At 39.8% G+C, this 22824-nt stretch overlaps 2 protein-coding genes and 1 long non-coding RNA gene across 3 annotated transcripts; 2 read left to right on the top strand and 1 right to left on the bottom strand.

The window, feature by feature from the left end:
- Positions 1 to 11864: 11864 nt before the first annotated feature.
- LOC134287728 (uncharacterized) lies at positions 11865 to 12232 on the bottom strand. The gene is made up of 2 exons (XR_009997482.1): positions 12140 to 12232; positions 11865 to 12079 (listed from the first exon to the last, which is right to left on the bottom strand). It is a non-coding gene; the product is annotated as an uncharacterized LOC134287728 (long non-coding RNA).
- A 4117-nt stretch (positions 12233 to 16349) lies between these two features.
- Positions 16350 to 17715, top strand: LOC115264334 (uncharacterized). The gene is made up of 3 exons (XM_029868004.2): positions 16350 to 16604; positions 16675 to 17079; positions 17137 to 17715. The coding sequence occupies exons 1-3, from the start codon at positions 16509 to 16511 to the stop codon at positions 17638 to 17640; spliced, it is 1005 nt and encodes a 334-aa protein (XP_029723864.1). The 5' UTR covers positions 16350 to 16508; the 3' UTR covers positions 17641 to 17715.
- A 206-nt stretch (positions 17716 to 17921) lies between these two features.
- Positions 17922 to 21238, top strand: LOC109411032 (uncharacterized). Its single transcript, XM_062847207.1, has 3 exons — positions 17922 to 18150; positions 18206 to 20066; positions 20130 to 21238. The coding sequence occupies exons 2-3, from the start codon at positions 18207 to 18209 to the stop codon at positions 21000 to 21002; spliced, it is 2733 nt and encodes a 910-aa protein (XP_062703191.1). The 5' UTR covers positions 17922 to 18150; position 18206; the 3' UTR covers positions 21003 to 21238.
- Positions 21239 to 22824: the final 1586 nt, after the last annotated feature.

The raw sequence follows: 22824 nt of genomic DNA on the forward strand, positions 1-22824 counted from the left end.
AGGACACCCGGAACCGGTTCCGGAACACTACCGGTTGAAATATGGTCTGAAATTACTTTCCTGCTCACCATTCAACTGGTTATCGAAAAAGCCGCTCTTTGATGTGTCGCATGCATGGGTTTGGTTCATTTTTTTACTGGCCACTACCGGCAGGACACCCGGAACCGGTTCCGGAACACTACCGGTTCAAATATGGTCTGAAACTACTTTACTGCTCACCATTCAATTGGTTATCGAAAAAGCCGCTCTTTGATGCGTCGCATGCATGGGTTTGGTTCATTTTTTTACTGGCCACTTCCGGCAGGACACCCGGAACCGGTTCCGGAACAGTACCGGTTCAAATATGGTCTGAAACTACTTTCCTGCTCACCATTCAACTGGTTATCGAAAAAGTCGCTCTTTGATGTGTCGCATGCATGAATTATGTACACTTTTATATTTGGCCACTTCCGGCAGCACACCCGGAACCGGTTCCGGAACACTACCGGTTCAGATATAGTCTGAGACTATTTTCCTACTTCCCGTTCATCAGATAATCGAAAATGCCGTGGTTTGATGGGCCGCATGCATGGGTTTGTTGCATTTTCATATTTGGCCCCTTCCTGGGGTACCGATCCGGAACACCTAAATGGCCATAACTCCGGAACGGCTGGACCGATCCGAACCATTTTCAATAGGAAACAATGGGACCAGATGCCGCGTCGAATGAACCATCGGTCGTAAAAATCGGTTCATGTTTACTATCTAAAAGTTAGGTGACCTTTTTTGTACACACACACACACACATACGCACACACATACATACACACACACACACATACACACACACAGACATCATCTCAACTCGTCGAGCTGAGTCGATTGGTATATAACACTTGACCCCTCCGGAGGCTCTATCAAATTTTCGTTTTTGGAGTGAACATATAGCCTTTCGGTACACCTTGGTGTACGAGAAAGGCAAAAAGTGGAAAGAGTATGCCGAAAAAACTTGTAATTAGAAGGCACGAAATGTTGCAAATTGACAAATTGAGACATGCAATTTGTGAAAAAAAAATCGCGTTCTGGTGGGATTCAAACCCACGACTCAGTATTCGCTAGACCGGCGTTTCAACCAACTAAGCCACAGAACAAGTAATGGTTTTGCGGTATAGAAAGCCAAACTAACTCCGAAGCCACACCGTGAACACTCCTATTTCACAAACTCATCTCTTTTTCGGCTTTGATGCCAATCCACAACACACTCGCGTTTGTGCCAACTACAATTGAGAGCGAATTATTTTTATGAAGCCGCTTTCCGTATACCTAGCCACAAACTATCTTATTTTGTAGGTGTCTAATTAGTATGCGTCGAGAGCTCGGCACTGTCGGATGCTCCGACGACCAACTGCGTCATGCGACGCAAGCAAGAGTATGCATCGATTTTCGGAGCTGTTACGTAGTTAAGGCTGCCAAACGTACATGGAGAACTTCTGAGATTTTGTTTTAAAAAAAAGCAGGTACGCTCTGACCGATGTCAATTGGGTTTTTAAATTTAGAAAAATGTATTGTTTTTTCGATTTCATACGAAAGAGCATCTTTTTCTGTGCCACTATGATTTTTTTCAGATTTTTAGAACTTTATTTTGATGCCTAAAAACAATTTCAAAGAGATTTTTTGAAATCACCTTTTGACAGCTGAGCAACTGCTTGACAGCTCCGCCCAGTACAAAATGCGACGAGGGGTGATCCGAGAAATCACTCCCATACAAACTTCAAATTGGCTTCTTTAACGGTGTTGAGATAATTCGATATTCTGAATCTGCATGTCAAACTAAGCCGAAATCCAAATTTTCATGGATTTTGGAGCCCGGGAACCTATTTAAAAATCAATTTGAAGTTTGTATGGGAGCGATTTGTCGAATCACCCCTCGTCGCAGTTTGTACTGGGCGGAGCTGTCAAACAGTTGCCCACCTGTCAAAAGGTGAATTCCAAAAATCTCTTTGAAATTGATTTTAGGTATCAAAACAAAGTTCTAAAAATCTGAAAAATACATAGTGACTCAGAAAAATGTGCTCTTTCGTATAAAATCAAAAAATCATTACATTTTTAAAAATTTAAAAACCCAATTGATTTTTATATAGGTTCCCGGGCACCAAAATTCATGAAAATTTGGATTTCGGCTCATTTTTTCATGCAGATTCCGAATATGACATTATCTCAACACCGCTAAAGAAGCCAATTGGGTTTTTAAAATAAGAAAAATGTATTGATTTTTTGATTTTATACGAAAGAGCACCTTTTTCTGAACCACCTTGATTTTTTTTTAGATTTTTAGAACTTCATTTTGGTACATAAAATCGCTTTCGATGAGATTTTTCGAAATCACCTTTTGACAGCTGGCCAACTGCTTGACAGCTCCGCCCAGTACAAAATGCGACGAGGGGTGATTCGACAAATCGCTCCCATACAAACTTCAAACTGATTTTTAAATAGGTTCCCGGGCAGCAAAATTCATGAAAATTTGGATTTCGGCTCAGTTTTGCATGTAGATTCTGAATATGGAATTATCTTAACACCGTTAAAGAAGCCAATTATTCACAGGTCCGATTGAACGTATATGTTTGCCTGTATTTGTCGCCAAAAATATGTAAACAAAGCGATCAGCTGATCGCGACGTCACTGTAGTGAATGAGCGCTTGCACGCTGACGTCATCACTGTCTCCTTCTCTTTTTTTCTTTCGGCGTCGGTCCATAAAGCCGTCCTTGCCCTCAAAAAAATTTTGAGGGCAATGTTTACAAATCGTATGAGAATTCGATGAGGTTATGTTTTTGATGCAAGCCTCTATAGAGTTGGGTTGTGCAGACTTTGAGTAAATTTGAATTACAGTGTACACATGACAGCTAGGGCTGTGACTTTTCGAGGAACACAATAGAAAATGGAACGGCTAAATGTCATTGAGTTGGAAATCATGCTTCAGTTTTGTGACTACTGTTGTGATGAACGGTCGACATCGTGTTCGATCTTCAAGTCGGTCGGGAAATCGTAAATAATGTGTGTCCGTTTTAAAGTGGCTATGTTTGAATACGACATGGCGCAGCCGGTGGTAAAATTTTCGGTTATATTTCGACGGAGAGCGCGAGAAAGCGGCAAGTGATTCTATTCGTTGGAAGGGGAGATTTCCCTGCAGGAGTTTGGTTACCAGAGAGTATCCGTTGGGAGAGTGTAATTTCCCAGCGGATGATGATTCGGCCAGACGGGAGAGAGTGATTTCCCGCAAGATCAGTGGACCGTTGGGGGAGTGTGATTTCCCAGCGGATGATTCGGCCGGACGAAGGGAGAGAGATCCCTGCAGGATTGTTTTTGTTTACCAGAGAGTATCCGTTGGGAGAGTGTGATTTCCCAGCGGATGATGATTCGGACAGACGGGAGAGAGTGATTTCCCGCAAGATCAGTGGATCGTTGGGGGAGTGTGATTTCCCAGCGGATGATTCGGCCGGACGGGAGAAAGAACTTCCGTTCTCTGGGAGAGAGAGATTTCCCTACAAGAGTTGGGTTACCAGAGAGTATCCATTGGGAGAGTGTGATTTCCCAGCGGATGATGATTCGGCCAGACGGGAGAGAGTGATTTCCCGCAAGATAAGTGGACCGTTGGGAGAGTGTGATTTCCCAGCGGATAGTGATTCGGCCGGACGAAGAGAGAGAGATCCCTGCAGGATTTTATTGTTTACCAGAGAGTATCCGTTGGGAGACTGTGATTTCCCAGCGGATGATGATTCGGCCGGACCGAAGAGAGAGCTTCCGTTTTCTGGGAGAGAGATTTCCCTGCAAGAGTTTGGTTACCAGAGAGTATCCGTTTGATGATGATGATGATGATGATGATGATGATGATGATGATGATGATGATGATGATGATGATGATGATGATGATGATGATGATGATGATGATGATGATGATGATGATGATGATGATGATGATGATGATGATGATGATGATGATGATGATGATGATGATGATGATGATGATGATGATGATGATGATGATGATGATGATGATGATGATGATGATGATGATGATGATGATGATGATGATGATGATGATGATGATGATGATGATGATGATGATGATGATGATGATGATGATGATGATGATGATGATGATGATGATGATGATGATGATGATGATGATGATGATGATGATGATGATGATGATGATGATGATGATGATGATGATGATGATGATGATGATGATGATGATGATGATGATGATGATGATGATGATGATGATGATGATGATGATGATGATGATGATGATGATGATGATGATGATGATGATGATGATGATGATGATGATGATGATGATGATGATGATGATGATGATGATGATGATGATGATGATGATGATGATGATGATGATGATGATGATGATGATGATGATGATGATGATGATGATGATGATGATGATGATGATGATGATGATGATGATGATGATGATGATGATGATGATGATGATGATGATGATGATGATGATGATGATGATGATGATGATGATGATGATGATGATGATGATGATGATGATGATGATGATGATGATGATGATGATGATGATGATGATGATGATGATGATGATGATGATGATGATGATGATGATGATGATGATGATGATGATGATGATGATGATGATGATGATGATGATGATGATGATGATGATGATGATGATGATGATGATGATGATGATGATGATGATGATGATGATGATGATGATGATGATGATGATGATGATGATGATGATGATGATGATGATGATGATGATGATGATGATGATGATGATGATGATGATGATGATGATGATGATGATGATGATGATGATGATGATGATGATGATGATGATGATGATGATGATGATGATGATGATGATGATGATGATGATGATGATGATGATGATGATGATGATGATGATGATGATGATGATGATGATGATGATGATGATGATGATGATGATGATGATGATGATGATGATGATGATGATGATGATGATGATGATGATGATGATGATGATGATGATGATGATGATGATGATGATGATGATGATGATGATGATGATGATGATGATGATGATGATGATGATGATGATGATGATGATGATGATGATGATGATGATGATGATGATGATGATGATGATGATGATGATGATGATGATGATGATGATGATGATGATGATGATGATGATGATGATGATGATGATGATGATGATGATGATGATGATGATGATGATGATGATGATGATGATGATGATGATGATGATGATGATGATGATGATGATGATGATGATGATGATGATGATGATGATGATGATGATGATGATGATGATGATGATGATGATGATGATGATGATGATGATGATGATGATGATGATGATGATGATGATGATGATGATGATGATGATGATGATGATGATGATGATGATGATGATGATGATGATGATGATGATGATGATGATGATGATGATGATGATGATGATGATGATGATGATGATGATGATGATGATGATGATGATGATGATGATGATGATGATGATGATGATGATGATGATGATGATGATGATGATGATGATGATGATGATGATGATGATGATGATGATGATGATGATGATGATGATGATGATGATGATGATGATGATGATGATGATGATGATGATGATGATGATGATGATGATGATGATGATGATGATGATGATGATGATGATGATGATGATGATGATGATGATGATGATGATGATGATGATGATGATGATGATGATGATGATGATGATGATGATGATGATGATGATGATGATGATGATGATGATGATGATGATGATGATGATGATGATGATGATGATGATGATGATGATGATGATGATGATGATGATGATGATGATGATGATGATGATGATGATGATGATGATGATGATGATGATGATGATGATGATGATGATGATGATGATGATGATGATGATGATGATGATGATGATGATGATGATGATGATGATGATGATGATGATGATGATGATGATGATGATGATGATGATGATGATGATGATGATGATGATGATGATGATGATGATGATGATGATGATGATGATGATGATGATGATGATGATGATGATGATGATGATGATGATGATGATGATGATGATGATGATGATGATGATGATGATGATGATGATGATGATGATGATGATGATGATGATGATGATGATGATGATGATGATGATGATGATGATGATGATGATGATGATGATGATGATGATGATGATGATGATGATGATGATGATGATGATGATGATGATGATGATGATGATGATGATGATGATGATGATGATGATGATGATGATGATGATGATGATGATGATGATGATGATGATGATGATGATGATGATGATGATGATGATGATGATGATGATGATGATGATGATGATGATGATGATGATGATGATGATGATGATGATGATGATGATGATGATGATGATGATGATGATGATGATGATGATGATGATGATGATGATGATGATGATGATGATGATGATGATGATGATGATGATGATGATGATGATGATGATGATGATGATGATGATGATGATGATGATGATGATGATGATGATGATGATGATGATGATGATGATGATGATGATGATGATGATGATGATGATGATGATGATGATGATGATGATGATGATGATGATGATGATGATGATGATGATGATGATGATGATGATGATGATGATGATGATGATGATGATGATGATGATGATGATGATGATGATGATGATGATGATGATGATGATGATGATGATGATGATGATGATGATGATGATGATGATGATGATGATGATGATGATGATGATGATGATGATGATGATGATGATGATGATGATGATGATGATGATGATGATGATGATGATGATGATGATGATGATGATGATGATGATGATGATGATGATGATGATGATGATGATGATGATGATGATGATGATGATGATGATGATGATGATGATGATGATGATGATGATGATGATGATGATGATGATGATGATGATGATGATGATGATGATGATGATGATGATGATGATGATGATGATGATGATGATGATGATGATGATGATGATGATGATGATGATGATGATGATGATGATGATGATGATGATGATGATGATGATGATGATGATGATGATGATGATGATGATGATGATGATGATGATGATGATGATGATGATGATGATGATGATGATGATGATGATGATGATGATGATGATGATGATGATGATGATGATGATGATGATGATGATGATGATGATGATGATGATGATGATGATGATGATGATGATGATGATGATGATGATGATGATGATGATGATGATGATGATGATGATGATGATGATGATGATGATGATGATGATGATGATGATGATGATGATGATGATGATGATGATGATGATGATGATGATGATGATGATGATGATGATGATGATGATGATGATGATGATGATGATGATGATGATGATGATGATGATGATGATGATGATGATGATGATGATGATGATGATGATGATGATGATGATGATGATGATGATGATGATGATGATGATGATGATGATGATGATGATGATGATGATGATGATGATGATGATGATGATGATGATGATGATGATGATGATGATGATGATGATGATGATGATGATGATGATGATGATGATGTTAATTGTCTTTTATGTAAAATTTTGCACGACGCTAAGAGTGGAGAAGAAGGCGAATGTAGTGAATAGAGTTGGGTTGTGCAGACTTTGAGTAAATTTGAATTACAGTGTACACATGACAGCTAGGGCTGTGACTTTTCGAGGAACACAATAGAAAATGGAACGGCTAAATGTCATTGAGTTGGAAATCATGCTTCAGTTTTGTGACTACTGTTGTGATGAACGGTCGACATCGTGTTCGATCTTCAAGTCGGTCGGGAAATCGTAAATAATGTGTGTCCGTTTTAAAGTGGCTATGTTTGAATACGACAGTCACGTTCACCAGAAAATTTGTTCGCAGCTTCTGGAACGTGACGTCACCTTCGGCAACTTCGTGCGATTTCGGCTTGCCGAAGTTGACATGACACGACTACTACATCAAAATTATCATATCACAAACACCACTTTGTCCGATGGGCCTAACCTGTGAAATTTAGAACATTTACTCTGACTTTGATCTTCTTGGCAAAGGAACAGCCACAGACAAACAGACGTAACACTTCGAACATTTTTCGATTCAAATCATAGTCACGAAAACATATTCGCCCAATGCTAAAAGGCCTATGTTTGGCCGACCACCAACTAGGTGGCGGTAGTGAGCAAACGTCAAACTCGAACAAAAACGATGCGAGCGCCACGGTTGGGCAGTTGGCCAACTATCAAATTTTGAAAAAGACCGTTAAATCGGTGTACTATGTGAATTATCAGAGTGTTACGTCTGTTTGTCTGTGGAACAGCCTTGTTATCAGCTGGATTGCTGTCAGGTCGTAGGTCTTAAATGCATAATCATACTGCGAAGGAAATGACTTTATAAGTTTAATGGGAAAACAAATATTTCCGTAGGGCTAACCAGCCCCAAAAAACCAAAAAAAAATACATTTATTTCTAACATAATCTGTCAGAAGATGCAATTTTGTTTCAAACATGGATTGCATTTGCTTCAAATGTGACGTTCAATTTGCTCCAAACAGTTTTATTTTTGTAGCCTGAACAAATTGACAATTTATTTGAATTTACCTAAAATATTTTTGATTTTAACTTAGTTTTCGCAGGAAAAACCCACCTCCCGGGTTGTAGGGGAACCAACATATTTTGGACACAGCAACGCGCCAATATTTTTTGGACACTTACGGCAAAAACAAATGAAAGTGTCCGAAATATATTGGCGTAACGCTGTGTCCAAAATACGTTGGTTCCCCTACTTTCAATGTCAACATCATGTTTACATCTATTAGATAACATACGCTCCCGAAAACAACGGGATTTCGTGGAGACTTTCGGTGAACTTTGCCTTTTTTGCAGGAGGAAATCTTGTTTGATTTTGCAGCTGGAACTTGTGAGTTTTGTTTATGTTCTCGACGGTGGAACGGGGGACTCCTCAATGGATATTGTCGAGATAAATCAGGCCATGAGAGGCTCTCTTTGTTCACTTGCTCTTTCAATTATTGCAATGTAATGGTACACTTTTCAACTATTTTTGCAGTACAAATCAAAAGACGATTGTTTTGACCATCGTTCAATGCAAGGAGGCAATCAAAATACAAATAAACAGCTGAGATATTAACGAAAGAGAGAGAAACCAAAGAGAGACTCTCTTCTGCAGATTGGACCTTTAGACACAGACAAACAGACATACTACTCAAATCGAAATCATCGCACGATTTAACGGTCATTTTGAAAACATAGTGTGGTTCGGACTGTGCTCGCATGTGTCATGGTGGCGCTGGTGTGCCTACATCACCTTTCAATTTTGGAGAGAAATGAACGCGACGCCGATCAATGTTTACATAAAATGACTCAATCATGAACCTTCATTCATGTTTTATGAATGGATGACGCCACGAGGGAATCGTCACCTGCAAAATTGTTACATTGAACCGGGGGAAACCACACCTGAAAATGATTACTTCGGATTGAGCATTATAGAGGGTGCTAGTGAAATGCCAAACGATGTTTTTGAAGCAATTTTCTTCTAAGTAGTATGTCTGTTTGTCTGTGCTTTAGACATGTTTGGCCTGAAATGTGTAATTGAGTTAGTTTTAAAAATTGAAATTTTAGTTTAAACATTTCATCAGTTTACCGAATAAACATGAATATTTTTGTTTCATACGAACGAAATTTGTCTCCGTGATATACTTTATCCATTGTTCAATCTGCGTAAACATATAGATAAGGTAACAATTGGTGGAGCGGACCTGGTGTGATGGTTAGAACACTAGACTATCACGCCGAGGACCTGGGATCCAATCCCACTCCCGACAAACTCGCAAAACGTGAGTTTCTTCATAGTTGTGCCACAAGAAACCTTACCCAACTTCATCTTGCTGCAAAAGCTTGTGAAACGTCAAACGCAATAATGTTTACAATGAACAAGCTGTGTGGTTGCGCCAACAGGTCTTCCTCAGAGCTTCAAACTGAAAGAACATTTCAGGCCATATAGTCAAAGTCACTGGGCCAAATATATCACAACCCAAATAATTTCACAGCACAGAGATGGATAGCTGTAAAGTATTTGTGTAGAAGCTATATATGCCGCTTATAGTTTGTTTTAACAATAATGTTTACATCCGACAAGCCGTGTTGGTATACCAACAGTTTCTTTATTACAGCTTCTAGCTGTAATGATATCGCATAACAGCCTTCAAAGCGCTGCTGGTTTGTGGATTTGTCAGTGTTACAAATTGTACTGTATAGTAGCAACTGTTTTGTTAGTGTGTATTCCTATTCGGTTTGTTCAAGTTTTCACATCTTCCGGAAAATCTCCCGGAGTTGGAATAGAGTGCAACAAATGCAGCCCCAGTGACAAGTGATTGATTTCTGCATTGTTTTGCATCCTTGTATTAGTTATGGTTTAACTTTGACTAACTTTCCCTTTATTCAGCGTTGACTGCTTCAATTCGTTGGTTACACAACAGAAAGCAAATGACTGAAGCTTATAGCGCTGAAAATGTTAGTTGGGCGTGTCCGTTCCCATTCAACCACCACAAAGCACGATGATGTTGAAAGCATCGATCATATTTTAGTGAGTATGTTTTGTCATTGCGAAAAATGTTGTATGTAACTCGTTGCGAAACTATTATAACTATTTTCCATCTAACTAAAAATTTTAAACTTAAAGTAAAGTATTCTACCAAAAAAAAAAACAATGAAATCTTAGTGAAATTTTTCATTACAAAGTAATATGAAATTTATAGTAATTTACGTAACAAGTTGTAAAAAGTTGATTTTTAAATCAAATTTTGCAAAAAGTTACATCTACAATTGTATACATGCAGTATTTTTTTTTTCATTATACAACTCATTTGGGGTGCATAATGCTCGTAATGCAACTTAAATGAATTGCATTATGAACATTATGCAACTCAAATGAGTTGTATTATGAAGAAATCATTGTATATATTTTTTTTGCAATTTCTCATCTTAATAGGCTGTTTTACCTCATGCATATCTGATAGGAAAAGGCCTACTTTCCCACACCAAATTAACAGTGCTGTAATGGTTCATTACAGCACTGATTTGCGTTGCGTAATGAACCATTACAGCACTGTTTTCAGTTTTGATCAACTTCTTGATGCTTTCTGGACGCGGTTTTGAGAAATTGTGACAACTGCACAGTATAACCTGCTATGATCAGATTTTCTCGAATCAGTATACAGTTGAGTATACTGAGCATCAGTATACAGTTTGATGAGAAAGTTTCGTAAAAACTATCCTCAAGCGGTAATTTATGAACTTGCAAAAAATGTTGTACGCAACTCGGTGCAGAACTCGATTTTTACAGCACTCGTCGTAATTATCCAACTCAGCAAGCCTCGTTGGATAAATGTACGACTCGTGCTGTAAAAATCGTCATTCTGCACCTTGTTGCGTACACGGGGAAACGAAATAACTCAAAATTAAGTATTTTTCATCCATCTTGACAGCTAAGTAAAACCAGTCAAATTTGAGTTATTCGTGAAGTAATAAATTTGAGTTGTTTCACTAGAAGGCCGTTTTGGATGAATTCTACTTTCTTGAAAACAGTACGTTTTGGCTCAAATTTACCCAAAATCAAGTCTCACGTAAAAGAAAATATTGTTGGAATTTTCATTCACAATATGATTTAAAGTGATGTTTGAAGTAATTGAAATAAAATTAACTTTATTGCAGTTTGATAAATCAAGTAATACATTATGTAGAGCCCACATAGAACATATTCATCAATAATATTCACGCTCGTTAGCCGGATCTTGTACTCTTCCTACGAGTTGTTGATTGTTGGCAGTCGCGATCCGTATGTTCCCCTATCTGGTCCCAGCTCTGACTCCACCGTGCGAGTGTATTTCTGCCTAATTAAAATAAACCAATAAATAAGAATGCGTTTTAAATTTTATTTTATAAAAACTTACCGGCGCTTTCGTTCTGAAGCTGAATTCATCCATTTTTGAACCAGCTGAATTTTATTTTCGATTAGTCTTCGGGATCTGCGGTTGCGCGTCGATGCGATGTATGTATACACTCAAAAAAATTTACACGTCTGAGCAATGTGTTTTACATATAGATTTGCGCAAATTGTAAAACTCACGGAAGTCACGTGTGAAACATATAGATTTACCAGCATTAGTTTTGTCCCGATCTATCAACAATCCAGACTATTCTAATGTGTGTCTAACACAGAATTTGAATGAAATACATATGCATTCTGATTGAAGTGCCAATGAATATTCACGTTTGATCTTATTGAATTCGACTTGTGAATACATCAATCTCATATTAAGCTGAACATCAATTTCGTGTTTTGGTGCATATGGATTTCTTGTTTAGCTACCCATGCAGTCCTTCAGGAAAAATCACAATGTAAAGTGCCCCAATTTCACGCGAGCTCATAGTTTAACCATCACGAAATTAGTTTTTCCTTTTGAAAAATAAATCGTGATAGCAAAATGGAGCTCGCGCGAAATATGAGCACTTCACTATATAGGTGAATTCAATGCTATGTACTGATAATTATTAAAACTCGGAATTTGTAATTGTAATGACAATTTATTATTGATCTTATTTATTTGTTATAGTTAAATAAGTTATACGTTACTTACTTAGACATGAGTCACAATTCGCTTCGTGGGATCTATTCCCAATGAAACACTTCTCCATTGGACCCGCTCCTGGACCAATTGCTTCCGGTCTTCAATCGCAAAATGGCATCTGTTGCGCGGAATCCGATGGAGTCGCCAACCTTGAGCTGGTTATGCAGGCCGTAGTAAATCGCCCTTACGCACTTCACTGTAGTTCATTTTTTATTCGTTTTACCTGCAAAAACTATAACGTAGAAACAAATCAATTAAATTGATTCTATTAATTTTGTAGAATAAATTTTAACTTACCCGTAAAAACGAGGAAGCTGCTTCTGAGAACTCTCCGCCATGATGAAAAACTTTACGAAAATCGTTTGGCGGTTATTTTCATCAGTCATGTGTCACCAGTTATGATATACATTAGGGAAAAACAGTAGCGCAAATTCGTTTACAAAATCAGTTCAATTACAATCATAGCACATATGAGATTGTAATGTTTTGACTGCTGGTTTCAGTTCAAGGAAGAACTATTTGAACACCATTTGTAACAAATATTATGTTTATGTGAATTACATTTGATTAGCTGATGTAAGCCTAGCAGTGAAGTTGATGTTATGAATCAGACTTATCTAATGTGTAGAATACTCATAATACATTGGAAAAACACATCAGACTAACGTTGACGCTTTTAACTCAGCCCGCAAGTCAAAACACATGAATCGATCGTGTCAATTTTTTTCAGTGTATGGATTTAGTGAAGAGACACTGCAAATTTGAAAAATATTTGAAGAAAATGCGAAAATGTTTAATTAATTTGCTAACTTACCGTCATTCACGACGAAATCTCTCGAGCTGTGAAACAAACATGGCGAATAATAAATTTTCACCCAACATGAAGTGTGAACGCAACACTTCATTTTGGGTACTTCCACAGCAGGGAAAGCCAAAACAAAATTTTTGACATCAACAACTCCAAATTAACCCAAAAGCAAGTCTTTGAGGATAACGCCAAGTTTAAGTAAAAAGTACCTTGCGATCAGTTCGATTTTCACCCAAAAAGCAAGTGTTGGCTCAGTACTAAATTTTAAGTACTTTTTATCTCCGTTTTGAGTTATTCAAATTCCCCGTGTAAACTACTAGCACAGACAAACAGACATACTACTCAATTCGAAATAGTATGTCTGTTTGTCTGTGCTACTAGTATGGAACTCGCTGCAAAACTCGATTTTTTCAGCACTCTTCGTATTTATCCAATGTACGACTCGTGCTAAAAAACAACTTTTTGCAACTCGTTACATATATAACTATTTTAGTATATTTATTAGTAAGTTTTTACTATTTTTATTTCGTTTGATCAAAATACGATAGGCTTTCAAGAATTTGTTCCGTCTCCGTTCCATGGAAGACCACCAAATCGTTCCTTTGGAAGAGAGGAAACGTCAATTCAATGAACATATTCAGCCGTGTGCAGCATAGTTGTCCCATGTTAATAAGGAATTCCATGGAAACGCACAGCCAGTCTGACCCAAGGGGAAAGACATATCCTTTTCTAACCGGAATATCCGCATTTATCCGTTTCTAACCGTCGCTAACCGCGTCTAACCACTGCTCACTTAGCAGCTCGCTTAGCAACGGTTAGCGACGGTTAGAAACGGATAAATGCGGATATTCCGATTAGAAAAGGATATGTCATTCCCCTTGGTCTGACCGGTAGGAGTATTAAAACTAACCGTTAAGTGTAACTATAAAGAAGAGAGCTAAGTGTAGAATTAGCATAAGTTAAAATACACATAAATACAAAAAAAAAAAGGAAGAGAGCAGAGTGATACTTCTCTTTGGCTGTGTTCAAACCAGGGAGGGTGCAGGCACGTCAAACTCGAACAAACTACGCCTACCTAACATGCATCGAGCGGGCCTTCCCAAACATCACAATGCGATTTCGCGGGCCACCCCCATCGACAACACAAACCGATTTCCAAGCAGGATTCGACTAGGCTTCTGGTCGCGTTGCCAGTCACACTAACACACTCGCAAAAGATGAGCAGTGGGCCTACCTTGCCGCATGCGGGTCCCCTCACTGAGGCAAAAATACTTAGGAATTTCATAACTCGAAACTTATGAACGGGCGATTTTTCTATTTCAACACTCGCTTATTGACTTTATAGTTGTTAAACACGCGTTCCATAGCTACAACTTATGATTGATATAAGTGGCATGGTTGTGAAAAAATCATAATTAAAATCTATGAAAATTGTAACAGTGATTGTATGATTTCCAATAAGCTGCGTTTTAGACGAACAACCATTACTCACAGAGCTGTTTTCGGAATTATCGGACATGAAATCAAATTATTTGAATTTCCCAAGTGTCGATAAACTCTCTTCGAAAATCAACGACAAATCTTGAAATACGTAAGTAACACGATCAGCCTCTTAATCGATTTCCACGTTTTAATAAAAGTGAAAAGAAGCAAGTTTATTTGTTGAGTTTAAAGTGAAAAGAAGGAAGTGCATTTTTTTTTCTCCACAAATTGCATGCAAACTGGCAATGCAAACTTGCAGCCATGAATGAATGTGCATTCGCTTCTTGTATTTTTATTTCAAGTGATCCATGAGGAGAAATCGATCGTTTTACTTACACGGTAATTCAAGAAACATGACATGGCATGATTGAACAAAATTAATTCTCCAAAAATCCATAAAATAGAAATACGAATATTATTCCACTTTCGGCATGATATTCATAATTGTTAATATTGATTCCCATAAGTTTTCGAAGTTGAATCCAATAAGAGCAAACGTACAATATTTATAATGATCCAACGATATTCATAAGAGAAACTTAAGATATCGTTAAGCGGCTTGATATTGATCTTCCCCTTCTAAATCATAAGCGAAATGTATGTCTTTCAACAATAATCGTAGTGTCGCCAAATCATAAGGGGTTCTAATGTTCTTCCTAAGTATTTTTGCCTCAGTGTGGTTCAAACCCCTATTTCTCTCTTTCTTTTCCATGCAAGATTAGATTTCCGATAGGAACGTAGAAGAGATTTTGTTCCACGTGACAATTTTATACTACAATCGAAACCGTGCATCCCTGCTAATCTGAACAGCGGACGCGTTCTAAGTCATACATAGGTCTTTCATTCCACAATCAAACTGACTTTTGCACTTCCAGTTTGAGTTACAGCGAGATGTAACTAAATGGGTCTGGATTGAACCCTGTTAAACTAGCGGGGATACATGGTACACTAAAACCACAATCACAAATCACTCGTTACACAACGACTATCTAATAATTAACCAAAAAATAATATGTACCAAACAGTTTCTTGTTTCCCACGTGATAATTCATGACTATTTACTTTAATTTGGCGTTCTCCTAAGCTAATGATTTAATTCAAGGCATATGTTTCGTTTTAAATTCAACTGTTCAACGGTCACTCCAACTTCCTAGAAAAATCTAAAATGCACATTTCAACAAATGCCAGTGTACACGAGGGAAGCCCCCATGGCGAGCCTGCGCACTGCGGCCCGAACTGTCTTTCGAATCATATGTTTTGCCAGGGAAAATCGATAATCTGTGAGAAAGAAAAATCCCAACACGTCGCGGCGATGTAAACACGGATCCCGATATCGATACGCAAAAAAAAACATATTGTAAGTTTGGAAAAGTTGAATCGAACCCCCGTCGGAGTGGAACCATGCAGATGAACGACAGCGGACACGAAACGGACGACCGGTTGGAAGCGCTGTTTTTCGACAATCTGGATAGAAGTGGAGAAATTTTCGCCGCTGTGGTAAGTGGAATTTTGAGGCTGTTTTGTTGAAGAAGTGAGTTTTATTAATCGGGATGTCCATTCCTCCTAGAACAACCACTCAGATTCCGATGCAGAAAGCGATATCTATTCCAAGATAAACGACTTCGATGTAGTTTTCCATGATCCGAAAGGAAAAGTGTCTCAGCCAACGAGGACTGATGACCCCACGAAGCAGATCCCCAAAGGAATTGTGACACAAACAGATGAGGTTGTTGGTCAGACAAAGCAAAGCAGCGGAACAACGGCTGGTAACAATCGTAGGGTTTTGACCAGCGACAACAGTACCGATTCGTACGCGTCTTCCATAGCCAATAGCAATGTTTCCACGCAAGAAGACGAACCGCAGTCCAATCAAAAACTGACCCAGATTAATACGTGCAAGATTTTGCAACGTAAATTGGAGTTGAAGGTGGAGCGAGCGAAACGTAACTACCGTCAGATGTATGAGGAGCAGGTGGGTTTCGTTTTATTTTGAATTCCGTGCAACGTATTCATTCCTTTCTTCAAATAGGATTTCAATCAAGAAGTGGTTCCGAAATCGGCATCCCTCATACCCATTTCTCGACTGCCCATACCAGGAGGTGCCGTGGTCGCGCGAGACCAGCATCAACCGTTGGTGGATGTGAATCCGTCCGATGGCAACACTGACGAGGATGATCTGGATCCGGTTTCCTTTTTCCCCAAACCCAGCCGCAAAACGTCGGACGCAGCGCACAAACGTCAGGAACTGTCCGACACTTTTAGTATACAGGAGATGACGATCGAGTCCGATCAGGAGGACGAACTGGACTTCCAGCAATGCCGGAAGCTGTCGAACAGCAAGGGTTACAAGAAGATTCTCAACCGGGGTCTCAGCGTCGAGAACGACTACTTGGACAACGATGCGGAGGATTATGACGATGACGATGACGACTCGCAGAATTTGGAACTGCTGCCGCCGAACGTGGGCTACAATCTGAAGGAATGGGCACAGCGAACGCTCTGCTGCTTCAAGCGTAACGACTTCCTGTCATGAGAGTACAAGTACGAGCTAGTTGCCGCCGGAGGTGCCGACAACGGCTGATGGGGAACGGGATGGGGAAACTATTTATGATTAACAAAAAAATAAATGCTGGTTATTGTATGGAAATACCGCGACATTAAAGGCCATTTATCGAGAAACAACTGATAACTTACGCCGTGGCTTTTATGAATCCGTTTGAGAAATAATAATGAACGCAAGCTCGCGCGCAGGAAACCACGTGGAAGTACGCTGGGAAGTCTACATTTAGGCGCATTGCATGGTCGCACCTCTCAAGTCGCGCAACAGCGTCGACTGCACGCTCAATCATTTTTACACTTACATTTCGCCTATCGCTTGACCGATGAATGCGCGCTTTGCGTCGCGACGCGACGTCGTTCTCAGTCATTCACGTTGCGCGGTACTGCGCGCTTTCGATCGCAGGTTTTTGTTTATTCCGTTTATTTTTCAAACAAAGTGAGTGATTTTTCTCAGTTTTGCTGGAATCTCTCTGCAGTTGTTTCCGTAAGTAATTATAATAAACTGTAAATTTAACTGCTCAACCTAATTCCTTATTCAGCATGTACGGTTCCGAACCGCCGCCACCGGGTACGACCGGCTATGTCGTATACGATCCGGAGTTTCCTCTAAGCGATAACGACGATAACGGTTCCGGTAGTTACACTGTGCCGCCCACTCCGCTGCTAGGTCCAGTATCATCATGTTCGGAAGATGATTCTGAAAGAGCCCCACAGGATTCGCATGAACGTTGCAAACGGACCAGGTTGTCCAGTCCTGATCCTCGTCCACCACAAGCAAGGTCGCATTCGCCACAGATTCCTCTAGTTTTGGATCAATTTTCATCCTCTTCGGAAGGTGACGTGACTGCTGCTCAAATGATCCCCAAAATCTCGAACGGAAATCGCAAAAAGACCAGATGGTCCAGTCCTCCTCCTTGCCCACACATTCCGTCGCAATCTCCAAAGCTTCCTCTTGTTCTAGACCGGGTAGTTCCAGTGTCATCCTGTTCGGAAGGATACATGACTGGTTCTAAAACGACCTCCAACCCACAAGTACCACCTCAATCTTCGCCACAGCTATTTTGCATTAGATCCTACTCCCGCCAGGACCTCTATCCAACCGAGCCGGACCCGACAGTTAACCCGGCATTTGCACTTTCACCCTACTGGCCCGTGTACGTTTCCAACTTTCGGCTGAACAGTTTGGATGAATCGAAAAGGAACGCACAAATTGCCACCTATTTTGCTAGCAAAGGACTGCTCACGAGAATGATCTTCATCCGGCAAAACGATTCATTTTTCCAAATTTATCAGAAGCCAACCATGCTGCTGGATATGCTGGTGTACTTCACGAGCAAGGCGGATGCCGATCGGGCCATTCGCTGCTGCGACAGGACGACCTACTACGGTCACATACTGAACGTTTTGCCCGGTAGAATTCCGGTGTATTTTAACATGGATCTTACGGTACGATTTAAACTTCCGGATGCTTATGCCATTGAGCATACGGAAACCCCATCGGAGCTAGCGTTGCTCGGTTCAAAAGACTCAGGGAATATTGTCACAATTGCGAAACATTCCGGATATATGCTTTTCGTGGAATTCAAAGATCAAAACTCAATGAAACTCGCCGTGGCGCAGTGTACTACGTGGATTCCGTCACGGCTGTCGGAACCAGTCCAAAAGCAAAGATTTTTAGAACAGGACTGCACAAACAAAATGCAGCTACTGCTTCAGAAGGACGGCGCGTTCATTAATATGCTTCCTCCGGAGAATTTGCTGCAGGATTTGCTCGGGGGAAAATTGCCTCTGGTGGATAAAGATTGGGACAGTTGGAAATCTCCAAGGGAACTGCCGGAAGATTTGCGTATTTCATTGTACCATCGAAAGATAAAACGTAAGAAAATGACGAAGGATGGTCTACCCGACAATCTCCGGAAGGAGGTGTTCCTTCGGAAAAATATATTTTTTGGGATTAATCAGCCCCCATCGGAACCAAACTTGAAGATAGCTCAACATTTACCAGCTAAGGATCCACACATGGCCTACCGTGAAAGGTTGAAGAACAAGCAGCTTTCATTCGAGGAAAAATTCGACAGGATCCGCGTGAACAAAAATTCCAGCCCAACAATCATGCCCATCGATCAACCAAGTGGAAGTACTTTGAAACATGGCAATGAATGGTCAGAGTCAGAGTCCTTACGCTATGCAGTTAAGAAATTCCAATCCAAAAGGGAAGCATTTCTATCCACGAAGAAGAAACTTTTGGCGCACAAGAATACGAAAGATCTTGCGACAAGGAACAAGCTGTTCTGCAATATGCTACGGTTGGAAACGTCGCTCAGAAATATGGGGCAAAAAAGCGAAGCTTTTCAGTGTGACGAATTGAATACGGGGCTCGTCACAGCGGTGTATAAGACGGTATGCCCAATATTGATACTCAGTTCATACTCTTTGATTCGACCAAATCTTTCCCTCTTTCAGGATCAACAGAAGCGGTTCTCCATGTACTTCAAAACTCCCATGACTAATGTAGACCTCTCGGACGTCAAGGAGCCATTGGATGAGCTGTCGCCCGTTTTTGTGGCTAACTTTGTCGTCTCCGATCTGAGTCCTCGGCAACGCAATCGGGAAGTCAGCGAGTTCTTCCTGGCTGAAGGCTTGTCCGTTTCTATGGTCTACCTCGATGACAGGGATGAGTTCTACAACTCCTACCTCAAATCTGTCAAGCTGCTAGACATGTTGGTATATTTCCGCACCGAAGACGATGCCACCAAAGCCATACGTGAACTGCACGGATCGACGTACCGCGCACACAGGCTGAGCGTTTTTCCTGGCCGAAAGGAAGTCATGTACGTGAAAGGTAAAGCTATTCTTCTGAATTTGGACAGTGATCCCATGCTGGCAGAAAAAGCGATCGAGCAGTTTTTAGTCAATGTCGGTGTTCGCATTGAAGACCTCGACAGCGTAATGCGCTATCCCAAGAAAGCCATATTTAGTTTCGGGTGCAAAAACGGCAGCATTCTCCCCGCCGTTCAATCGTTATCTGCAGCTAACGTTCCAAGACCGATGCCGAGGATGCAACGCTACACCGAAGCTGACGTGAAAGCGGACCTTTTGCGGAGAATTCTGCACGATGAGAATTTTCTGAACGATCAACCGGTTGCGGATGACGAGTTGAAGCGCTTGTTTGCCACCAAATCGCGTCCATCAGAGACAGAGATCTGCGGTGCAGCGGTTGTGTGGGATGGTCCCTACCAGAAGCGAGAGGAAATGAATGACCAGATCGGAAAAGTGTTAGTCGAGTGGAAGAAAATGCTGACCGAGGCGCAGTTGGCGTCACTGAAGAATAAGTAGTCCAAGCAAGTTACTTATACGTTTTTTTTTAATTTCCTTTGCAAAGACTGAAATAAAGAAACAGTAGAACTGTTACTTAATTTGGCATTGATTAGACGTTTCAATTTTTAGAGTTTGTGATATTCTGTATTTCAAATCCTATTTCTTTTACCGTACCGGTATTCTATACTACTATCAATTTCCTTTTTAACTAGAGCAATACACTATCGACCTTCATCTCCTTGCCGATCCTATCGTTTACTAACTCGTCACTCTCACACACTCACATCAGGATACCACATCCTCCCCTTGCAGAAATGTTCAAATACTATACTACCTATAACAGCTGGTGACGATACACATAAGGGGCTGTTCATAAACCACGTAGACCAAAATTTGGCTATCTCAGACCCCCCCCTCCCCCCTCGTAGACTTTTGTTCATACAAAAATTTTGAAATTTGTATGGAGCGTAGACTTTGGCCAGACCCCTCCCTCCCCCCAAAAAGTCTACGTGGTTTATGAACGGCCCCTAACCTATTAAATACTACTTTGAAGTTATCTGCAACATTTTATTTAGTTTGTTTAATAATAAGCCTATGAAGTACAGTACGCCAATTGGGTGTCGTATTCACACTCCAGAAAACTCATTGCCAAAACCTTATTACGAAAATTGGCTTCTTTAACGGTGTTGAGATAATCCTATATTCTGAATCTGCATGCCAAACTGAGCCGAAATCCAAATTTTCATCAATTTTGGAGCCCGGGAACCTATTTAAAAATCAATTTGAAATTTGTATGCTCGTTTGTATGGGAGCGATTTGTCGAATCACCCCTCGTCGCATTTTGTACTGAGCGGAGCTGTCAAGCAGTTGCCCAGCTGTCAAAAGGTGATTTCAAAAAATCTCTTTGAAATTGATTTTAGATACCAAAATAAAGTTCTAAAAATCTGAAAAAAAAATCAGCGGCTCAGAAAAAGGTGCTCTTTTGTTTAAAAATAAAAAATCATTGAATTTTTCTTAATTTAAAAACCCAATTAGCGAATGACATTCGCTCGTTGCAAAGTAAACAGTAAGCAGCGAACGGCTTCTGTATATACATCTCAAATTGGACTATCACACTTTTTTTTTTGATACGTCTAAAAAGTGTGATAAAAGTGCACTTTCGCCTAGGATCGTCTCGACGTCTTCGGTGCATTTATTCCTGCATTTACAAGGAATAAGTGCACCGAAGACCTCAATTCGATCCGACGTATCCCTGCGCTGTAATCACACTTTGAAAGGTGTGTGCACACTACCCGAGCAGGACAAAATAGCTAAAGAATAACTAACTCAGGTATGGAAAACCGAATACCTATACAACCTGAATGAGGTATTAAGTAGCCCTGCATAAGAGGTTATTCTGTGCATAACGCGTGAATAATGATATCAGGTATGGCAATATTTCCATACAAATAGCGATTTTCCCATAATTCAATAATACCTCAAGCAGTCCTCAACACCAAACCAATAACTCGTTGAGGTATTGTATCAATATCTACAAAATACCAAAATAAGTTATTTTCAATACCTGGACAACCGACCAATACCTTGTCTTGGAATGATACCTGACTTTGGTATGCTCTAGGTATGCTTCATTAAGTCTGTGAAAGTTATGATAATACGACCCAGGGGGTCCAAAATATATGGGGGTCCAAATTATATTGGTTACCCTAGTTATGTGGCAGTTATTCATTCCTGCTCGGGTATTGTGTCAGTCCAATTTGGGGTGCAGTCAGCAATAGTCTATTTTACGAAAAGACAACAGTGTTGATATTGATATTAACACTCACGGGCTATGGCGCAA

This window comes from Aedes albopictus, chromosome 1, assembly GCF_035046485.1.
Source record: "Aedes albopictus strain Foshan chromosome 1, AalbF5, whole genome shotgun sequence".
NCBI lineage: Eukaryota > Metazoa > Arthropoda > Insecta > Diptera > Culicidae > Aedes > Aedes albopictus.